The sequence below is a fragment of the Chelmon rostratus genome, chromosome 24 (genome assembly GCF_017976325.1).
Source record: "Chelmon rostratus isolate fCheRos1 chromosome 24, fCheRos1.pri, whole genome shotgun sequence".
In the NCBI taxonomy this organism is placed as follows: Eukaryota; Metazoa; Chordata; class Actinopteri; order Chaetodontiformes; family Chaetodontidae; genus Chelmon; species Chelmon rostratus.
Window position 1 is genome coordinate 12,514,521 of NC_055681.1, and position 10,386 is coordinate 12,524,906.

Here is a 10,386-nt window from a genome sequence, read left to right on the forward strand (position 1 = left end):
GATGGATTTATTTCAAAATAAGAGCGTCCACCCTGAAAACATAACGACTGCATAGATATATATCCATGACAGAAATTTGAACGTTTTCTTTCTCTGTTTCAAAGTAGGTAGTTTCATTTTTCTAAAAAAACAAACTTAGATTCCAATACTTACGTGAAATATTGAACCAGTTGTATTTCATGAGCCGTATTCTATATGGGGTATGCGCAATAGAAGTACCTTTAATTTCGTAGGCAAACCGGATCCACAATTCACTACCACCGACCAAGTGAAGATATTTAGTCTTGAATTGCAGTTTTAACACAATATATGTGTTTCCTTTATAATTTTATATTTTATTTATATTATATATTTTATGAGAAAAAAACAAATCACAGAATAAGCTTCTTCTAGTATTTATCAAAACGACCGGTCTCTTTTTGCGACAGTCGAATCATTTTACGTTGTCGATGTGGAGCTATGTGGTTGCTAAGGGCTGGGCTGGGTTACGATGCTCCATCGGTTTGTTTTGATGTTGTATTGCCACCTAGTGGAGCAGTAGAGAACTGCTATTCATCACGAGAGTTGGAAAAAGAAAGTCATATTAACATGCACGGATTTATAATGCTACAATTGCTGCAGTATTTTAAACGAATCGCTTTTAGTTAATTGTGTTCTTGATAAGTGAAAATTCAAGTGTTCTGTTGGCAGATAATTTTTGCAGCGTGTTAAGTAACGTTAAGTATATACTGGTGCATTTATAGTAACGCACACTTCATAATGTTTCATTGTTGGTGGTAAGTAAAGTGTAATGCATTTTCATGCATATAAAAGAATGTATGCTGCATCATAAATGCTTATTAAGCGAGATGACGATAACTCAATAAAAGTGGCGAAATATTAAAACTCTTGTTATCATTTATTATCAGAGGTAGAACAGAGTCAAAGGACTTTCTCTGGAGTATTCGTCAAGTTGAAGGTAAAGGGGGTCTGCAGTAAATCTAATCAACCACTAGATGGCGTAAAATAACCATCACTGTTTCTGCACAGTTTAATCACACAAACATGCACATGCTGAAGGTGCACCCACAAACACACACACGTGTCACAAGAGACACAAGACACAAAGTGATGACAGTTTAGATCGGGCATTTGGTCAGTTCAGAATCAATCCCGTCATACAGATTGTGTGTTCAGGAAATGATTGACACAGGCCTGAGATGCATGTGCATGTCTGAATGTCTTGGGCATCCAGACTGACTTATTTGCTCATTTTGAAAAATGTATGATAGCAACTTGCAATAAGGGATGGTCTTAAAGTCTGATGTGAAATCCTTGCTTTGAAATAAGCAAGATGACCGGTGTGTGTGTGTGTGTGTGCAAGGAACCTGTTCTTCATATGTGGCTAAACTAGTTCATGCTAATCAGCTGAAGTGTGTTAATACCAGTGCACTTTTATTTAGAAATAAGGGCAAAATGAGTAGAGGTGAAACTGTGACCATCATTCATAAGGTTGGATGAGTGCGGGTCATGTGATTGCAGGTACCTGAGAGCGACAGATTCATGTACCTGAGTCTCATCGTACGTGTTCCTGTGTCATTAATGCCGTTATTATGTTCTACGTCCAGTTTCCGCACTTTCAGAGTAACGTTCTTGATAGATTTCAAGATACTTTTCGGTGTTAATCATACTGTGCATGCTGCAGAATTGACAATAAAGCTGACTTTGACTTTGACTTTGATAAGCCTGCAATGAAAATGGAACTGCACCAACAGGTTTGGGCTTAAGGACTTGTTGCTCTGACTGGAGTTCAGATTTATCTTAGAAGGTCCAGACTCATGTCAGACCATCAACATTATACTCTAGATAACTTATGAAGAATGGGACCCTGGTCTTTTCACAGTCCGTGTTGTAGATTTGAGCAGCTCCTGCACATCTAACACTCCTGAGGATCCATCAAAGTTCAAGGATGTGAGAGGAGGACACAAATCTATAAAGAAATCAATGAAGGCTAACAACAAGTTTACAAATCAAACTTTTTGTATATACATATTTATCATTTATAATACGTGTGTATATAAGGCTCATACAGCTACCATGTTTGATATGTACTGTGGGTCACAGTTCTCATACACAGTACACTTAATCACAGTTACAGATAGATCACCATATTCAGAATGCAGGATTCATTCAAACGTAAAGGCATTGTTGGATAAGTGGTCACAGAGCACAGTAGAAATGTTCTTTTGGCGTGTCACTGATGATCGGGGCAGGGGAGGTTTTCGACGGGCTCGAACTCCCACGCGGGACACTGGAAACACACTATTGCTCATGTGCTCTGTTTTCAGAGCTTGTTGGCTCATAGGCAAATACGAGAGCACACGTTTTAAAATGTTTGTACACGAACACTATGTGCATATATGTTCAAACATACGGCAAAAAGGTATTTACATATTTGACTGACAGTTTTCTACACATTTTAGATTTAAAGTTTCTGATACTATCTCAAAATAATAAATTAAGCATCAAGTTTAGGAGAGATTTTACTTAAATTTTGATTGAAATATACTGAATGATATTAATCAACACATACATCAATTTGGGGCCTAATCATGCTCCAAGTTTTTGAACCATAGTTCCCATAACATGGGCTTTGGAGGATATAAACAGGAAGTACAATGATGCCATGGAGGCAGGTATTTCTGCTCTAACTAAAGCCCCAATTTTCTAGCCTTTTTTTTCCATTTTGGCAAACTGGCACCATCAAAATTATGCCGAATTAGCTATCAGCCGTTCCAGTCTGTAACGTACCCATGGATGTACAGACAGAGTTCACTGGATTACTTTGACACTGAAGAAAACTTAAAAACGTAAGGATTCTCAGGCAAGTTTGGAGTTAAAAGGAGTGTCTACGCGGATTTGTGGACGTTTATTCACAACGGACATCGGAGATAATGTCTCCTCTATATATTTACATCCTCAGAAAGCGAAAGTCACACTGAATCTAAAAAATTGTCTATGGTGTCTGTGCGCTCAGATTTGGTTGAGTTACGTCTACGAGTACGAGTTTTAATGTAAATTTCGTCTCGCGTCTCCCAACGCTCAGCCTGAAAACCTCTGATATAGAAGAATATATATGCACATAAGTGTTGTAAATACCTTTATACGTACCTCAGTATTCACTATTCACAGTCTGAATACAAAATGATAGTTTAAAGGAAAAATCCGCCCTGACATACTGTCTTACACTTCAGGGGTTATTTTGTCAGGACCTATGAGGATTGAGCTTTTTGGTGCATTCACTTGTTTGTTTGAGATTCAGTCAATGAGGTCCTCCATTTTTCAAAATGCCTTCAGGGGAGAAGAACAGGTACAATAGTCACCCAAATAATGACCATCATCCATGGAAATTAAAATTACACCATAAAAACAAAATCTTCTCAGAATTACAGCTCAAATAACTGCTTTCAAGAATAAAGTGGGTGGACCTTTCCTTTAAGAAATGTGTGATTATTACTCAACTGATTCGTCTTTGTTCTGGGACCTGTCGACAGTCCATTATTACTAGTATGGATCTTTAGTGTATAATCGGAGCAGCTTCTTTGATCCAGCACTTCACAGTCGCGTCAGCAACCCATAATCCACAACTCCACAAATGCATCGGACAAACATATTAAAAAAAAAAAAAAACCCTACAAAAATCATTTAAAAAGGCTCAGAGAGTCGGGTTAATGATAAAAAATAAAAGCACAGTTGAATTTGGCCTCATTGCTTTGCTTTGATTGTCTCGTGTTTGGCTTGCTAGTTAGGATTTGAAGATTCTGGGGACGGAGAATCGGGGGGGTTAGGAGAAGTCCCACACGGCGTCAGCGGCGTCGCTGGAGGCTGACGTCGGAGCGTGGCAGGACGGGGCTGGGGGGCAGGACACTGGAGGGTCCTCGGGGCTGGTGAGGGGCACCGCTGGGTACATGAGGCTGAGGAAGGAGTCTCTGGTGTGCCGCTTCACCTGTCACAGAACAGCAAAACTCGGCTCAAGCGCGTTTGCAGAATTTTACAGAAATAAAAAAAACAATAATCAAATCTTACTGTGCATACATACAACAAAACTAAAAGACTAAGCCATGCTTATGGCTCTGTGAGACTGTAGAGAGCAATGCTTTGAGTTAAACGCTGACACCAGCATGCTAACATGCTCACAATGGCAATTCTAATGCTGATTTCCATCAGGTATAACATTCACCATGTTGGCCGTCTTAGTTAAGTGAGTTTTGCAGGCTAACATTTGCTTTTTCAAGTGACAATTACTGATTCCAGCACTGGATTTCCCTCTTTTCCCAAGATTAAATCAGTCATCCAGAGCTGTTCTTCTGTATCCAATTTATGTTGCTCCAAACACTGCTGGTTATACCTGTACTTCACTTTACTCAACACAATTTCAAATGCTTTTATTTGTGTTTTTTACACAATGGTATTTTGACATATATCAACGGTAAAAGAGGTCACCAGGTGAGACGTGATGCTTTTTATTCTTGAGCTTGACAGCTTTTGTCATAGAACTGCTTTTGTTCGTCTTAAATTGTCACAGAACATTATTTTTCCAGGAGACAAAAGCTGAGTGGAAGTACTTTATGTTATTTTAGATGAAAAAAATAAGAGGAGCAGGCATCCCGACTCGGAAACCCACCTGCTTGAAGAAAGCGTGGGTCAACAGCGCAGATGCTGACGGTCTACGGAAGACAAAAACAGGACATTGCGTCATTTGCACTGAGGTCTGTGTGTTGGTATGGTATATGCATACAGTAATATCAGATCAGCTGTCAAATAAAGCTGACTGGTCTTCTAATGCAATGACCTGCACTCAGGCTGCTGCTGCAGACACAGCTGAACCAGGTTGTGCAGGGTGACCGAGTGGTTTTTGGGTCCGGGGCTCTGAGGTCGGTCGGCGGGAGGAGCGGTGGCGCTGTGCGTCAGGCTTCCCGTGGCCACGCTCTCCCCGATGCCCGAGTCCACCCCGGACCGCGACACCTTCAGCCCGCCCAGCTCGCCCAGCGGGAAGGGAGCCACATCCAGCAGGCAGCAGTGGGAGCCACGCAGCTTCTGAAGCAGCATCTGAACGGGGGAGAATTCAAACATCGACGCAAACTGTGGACAAATGTTGGAACGCAAGCAGTTTGGATGGGAGAGTCTTCATTACCTGAGTAGGGGGCATGTCCTGGAAGGGCACCCTGCCGCTCACCAGCTCACAGGCCACGATACCTAAACTGTAGATATCCGACTTCACGCCGTAGCCGTGCAGGTCCTACTGAGGCCAACACCAAGCAGAGAGGAGAGGCAGAATACATCAAAGTCATGGAAACACTGACACTGCAGTATGGCTGCTTTCTGTTCGACAAGCTTGAGCTCTCAGTCTACTCAGGAGAAGAGGATCTGATCTCATACGGGAGTATCTGTCTGAGTCTACTGAGTTCTGACCTGTCGCAGCAGCTCAGGGCTGAGCCAGGGCAACAGGGCGGGGCTGTGGTGGGGCATGTCGTACACCGCCCTCATCCTCTTCCCCTCACGCATCATACTGTAAACACTGTGGAGCCCTGAGAGGTAGACACGGCCCTCCCCTGACAGCAGGATATGACTGGCCTTCACCCCCCTGATGGGAGCGGAACATACAGACAGACATGAAGACACAAACATCTATCCTATCTTATTTGTATCCAGCAAGGTCTCTTGTCTCCCACTGACCGGTGAACGTAGCCCATCCGGTGCAGATATTCCAATGCTTTCAGCACACCGTACAGCAGGTAGGCGATCAGGGATTCGCTCATTCCATCTGGGAAATATGTTCTTAGTAAAGTGTCTGCAGAGCCTGCAGACGAGAGAGGAGGGAAAAGGACAGGTGAGCAAGAAATTCAAATTGTGAGTGCAATCGTTATGGCCTGAGGAGGTTGAGTATAAAGAAATGTGCTGATAAATGTCAAAAGCACTAAAAAGCTGTTCTGTCTGTTGAAAAAAGCCAGAGTAAATTAAACGGCTGAGCTGTGGCAGTGGCTGACCATAGGCCATGAGCGGCGTGAGGACCCACAGCTGGCAGCAGGAGCTGAAAACCAGGCGAGAGGTCAGCAGGTTGGAGTGGCGGAACAGCCTGGACAGCAGAACCTCGTTCTGGGGTTCGAGACACAATCAGACATGAACAAACCTGGACGGAAAGCAGCGATTAGCAGCTACTACCCTCAAAAACCAATAATAAAAGTTTCTGGACAGCAGATCACCATGAGCTGCAGCAGCTCCTCCTCTGTGCACTCGTCCAGGTTGGTTTGTTTGACGGCCACCAGCTGGCCGGTAGGGATGTGGCGCGCCATGTTCACCTGGCTCAGGTTGTTGAAGCCCCTTCCTGCGACACAGAAAATTGACTTTAAGTGAAATTTTACTGCACCTACAGTTTAATATGTGTGGGAAATCAGGTGCAGTTTCAACTCTGAACTGCTGTAACGGTCTGACTCAACGTGACGGTGCTCTCACCCAGCTCAGACAGCAGCTGGTAGTGGGCAGGCTCAGCTGACAGCCCTGTGATGTCATCGCCTCCCGCTGGCCCTTGCAGAGTGTATTCAGAACCGTCACAGCTCTGCAGGGACGCACGCACACACACACACACATCCCACGCACATATATTCTGCATTTATCTTGAAGGTAACACAGAATGGAAAATAAAGTCACTCAGCAAGTAATAAAGACAATCAGTAACACGTAAACATGTGCAGTCACTTTAAATGTGCATTAGGTGATCTATGACCTTCATCAACCTGTCAATGACCAGCAGGAACTAGAACTGTACTGACAAAACTTAGCATCCTCATTCACACACAGGCTCTGGTCTCCCTCCTTTCCAACAATAAACAATGGAAAAAGAAATAGCTAGCGGGACAAAAATTAAACCGACTGCACCATAGTAATCGAAAGCCTCCAGTTTTTTGTTTTTTAAGCAAAGAGCAAGAGCGTCACAACATCTAAGCATAATAACCGCCCACTAACATGCTCATAACGGCTGTGCTAACATGCCGATGTTCAGCAGGCGTAATGTTTACCTCCCTTTGTTTCGTGTGTTAGCACCAAGCACTGCAGCTGCAATGCTGATTGCAAGTTACATTATCGTGATTAGACTGTGTTGTTGTTGTTGTTTTCAGGCCAACTTCCAACTCCCACCCATCTCTTTCCTGTAACTGACACAAATTTTAACTTGAAAGCTAATCAATTTCAAGAGAAGTCCAACAGAAGAGGTAAAAACAGCAGTAAAATTAAATACGCTTGTTGCTGTTTCGCTCCATCACTGAGCAGCTGAAAGGTGGAGGTGGATTAGGTTTCAACTCAAAAAGCAGCTATCAACAACAACCACAAACAGCCTTTTCAGTTTCATAATTCCTGCAAAAAATTTCCCTTACTGCCCCTTTAGTTCTGACACAATAACCTATTTTGTGGCAGTGAGGTAATGTGTGACGGGACGATGGCTGCCAAAGGGAGGGAGGTTTGGGGGGGGGATGCTTGCAGTTTTAGTGACACAGACAGATTTTTGGGCCAGACTCTGGTTCTCTGTCGGCATCAGACAGCAGCAGGTGCTTCTGATGCGGCATTTAAAACACACCGGCTGAATGTGTTTTATCCATTTTAACCATGCTGCCCCAGCATTGTGTCTGTTTTATCAGAGGGGAATGACCTTACACACTGGTAGTTAATAATGATGATTAAATATCAAGTACTGCTTTCAGAATGATTACAGTTAAAGAAGACTGCCGTAAGATGGGAAACTGGTGAAATCTTGCAAATAGTATTGTTCAATTAATGTGCTTCGAAGGGGCACTCCACAGAGTTTACAAGTGCAGATCAAGTGCTAAGCTGTCTTCTGTGGCTCTGGAGGAGCTTTTTCAAGTCTGAGAAAATCATGATGTCACAGTGATGTCATCCAGGTCGCCTTGTCTTGGTGCTTCATTGCAAAGGCTGAGTTAAAACTGGGAGTATAAGAGAAAGGGGCATAAAAGGCTTAAAGAAAAAAAAAACGTATTGAGTTGCATAATAGTAGTATCCAATAGTAGTTTTGGAGCTTGACCCATACTAGGGATTTAAAATCAGGATATCTTGGCCTCTGTCACACCAATTTTCACCGCTCTTGTTTTAATCTGTATCTTGTGAGGAATATTAAATTGATGGAGTACCCCTTTAGGCGTTATCAGCTTTAACAGCTGCAATATTATTCCAGAGGTGACTGTTTTTAAGGTGAGGGTTAAGCAGCTCCAGATAGATGATAAATGAAAAGTGATGAAATGGTGGAAGAGCATCAGTGTGAGGCCTGTCTCCCCGCCGACAGCATCTTGGCTACTGACCAGGAACTGGTGGCTGGTGTCCTCATAGCGCTCCTCTATGTCCAAGGGCTGGACCTGAGCGTGGGAGATGCAGGAACAGTCCTGGTGAAGGGGGGGAGGAGCACAGGTGAGACATGCCCGACAGGACAGGGAGGAGTGGAGGGGAAACGTGGAGCTCGGGAGTGGAGGGCGATACACTGCATCGGAGATGTGGCAGAGAAGCAAGCATCGGGGGAATATGTGAGGGCACTTATAGGGCGTTTCATCAGAAGTGGTGAGTGGAGAGAGGGATGATAACAGTAAGCAAAGAGGCAGCTGACTGGAGCATCCCAACAGAGCAAGATAAGAGCTGCATATGCACTAGAGCTGCAACGATTAATCAATTAATCGATTAGTTGTCAGCTATTGTATTAATCTCTAACTATTTTGATAATCAATTAACTGGGTTTAGTCAAAATACATCTCTGATTCCAGCTTCTTAAATGTGAATATTTTCTGGTTTCTTCACAACTCTTTAACAGTAAAATGCACACATTTGGGTTTCTCACCATTTTTTGACATTTTACAGACCAAACAACTTATTGATTGATCTAGAAAATAATTAAAAGATTAACTGATAATGAAAACAATCGTTACTTGCAGCCCTAATATGTACATAGTCAGATGTGAGGGATGCACAGACAGCAAATATCTATTAATTTCTGATAGTTTCCCTCTATGTTAGCCCATAATATACTGTATATAATGTAAATGAGTGGTTACACCTTTCAGACAAGATATCTACAGAATATTTAGCAGCTCAAATAATTCAGATCAATGTTAATTTCATCATCTCATATCTAAAAGAATACACTGGTGCATCGCAACTGGAAGCCCCTAATTTTTAATACATTTAAAAGACTGGTTGGATCTACCATGTCCCACCCGAGGCACCAACGTGAGCCCTCTGATTCGTGACTACACACCTACTAGGTCACAATTCGGCAGCGCGCACGGAGGCACCAAAGCAAAACGCATGCGGCGCGATATTCTTACCAAGAAAGACATGGAGTCCTTTTGGCGATGGGAAAATCACAGGCTCTGGCATTCATCCGCTCACAGGCCGCAGCAGACCGACCGCGACGGAGGCACACAGGAGGACGAAGAGCAGCAGCGTAATACGAGACAAACGGCGAGTCCCCCGCTAGACTAGAGAGCAGCCAGCATCCATCCAACTTCGGCCATTCATCCATCCGTCTGCAGTTTACCTGGCTGCATCAGCTGATCCGCAGATGTGAGATCCCCGTCCGGTCGAGAAAACTGTGAATGAATCCTAGAAAAAAAAAGTGTTTGCTTATCGAGCCGAGAAGTTCATATGTTTTTATTCAGTTTTCTACGTTTATAATAGACCAAAGAGAGCTAAAGCTTCGTCGGCTGATGACAATCCAGATGAACAATTTCGCAACACAGTTATCAAAGTCAATTCCACTTCAAGGTTAGCTTAACTGCAGCCATTTTAGTTCAATCAAGAGATGACTATCATTAAAACCAGCGGTTAATGCCGACAGTTTGTGACTATTTGAAAAAATATAGGCTAATTACCTCAATTTGGGTTGCACTATTTTATTACACGTTGTTGTTGTTTTTTTTTACGAAAGAAAACACAGGACATGCTACACAAAAACAATAACACACGTCCTGTAAGTCTCCCATTTCGGTAGCTCGGCTAACCAGTGTGAATATATTTTTGCATGGTTGAAACTCAAGCACTGAGCTAACGTTAGCTCAATTAAAGACTGGCTCTTATATTAACTGTGTTTCTTTGAAGAACCTTGTAATGAAAAGAAGCTGCTTACCTTCTCCTCTTGACAGCAGCTCGAACGCTTCGACGTAAACAAGTTAAAAATACGAAGGGGAGCCTGATATCCTAAAGCACGTCCTTTCCATAAAGTTCATATTCTTTCGTTTTCTGGTCAAATCATACGGGGGGTGCAAAAAGTAACGAGTTTGACAATCAATATGGAACCGTTACACATCCCAAAGCGAAAATGTATCCTGTTGACAGGACTTTTAATTTGACACA

General features: G+C 42.9%; 1 protein-coding gene across 1 annotated transcript; it reads right to left on the reverse strand.

Annotated features, from left to right (window-relative positions):
- Positions 1 to 1,422: 1,422 nt before the first annotated feature.
- stradb (STE20 related adaptor beta) lies at positions 1,423 to 10,367 on the reverse strand. The gene is made up of 12 exons (XM_041966015.1): positions 10,160 to 10,367; positions 9,360 to 9,636; positions 8,346 to 8,426; positions 6,493 to 6,595; positions 6,243 to 6,364; positions 6,027 to 6,135; positions 5,716 to 5,839; positions 5,452 to 5,623; positions 5,174 to 5,278; positions 4,832 to 5,088; positions 4,664 to 4,706; positions 1,423 to 3,985 (listed from the first exon to the last, which is right to left on the reverse strand). Exons 2-12 carry the CDS (start codon positions 9,369 to 9,371, stop codon positions 3,824 to 3,826), a joined length of 1,290 nt encoding a protein of 429 aa, XP_041821949.1. The 5' UTR covers positions 9,372 to 9,636; positions 10,160 to 10,367; the 3' UTR covers positions 1,423 to 3,823.
- Between the last annotated feature and the right edge of the window lie 19 nt (positions 10,368 to 10,386).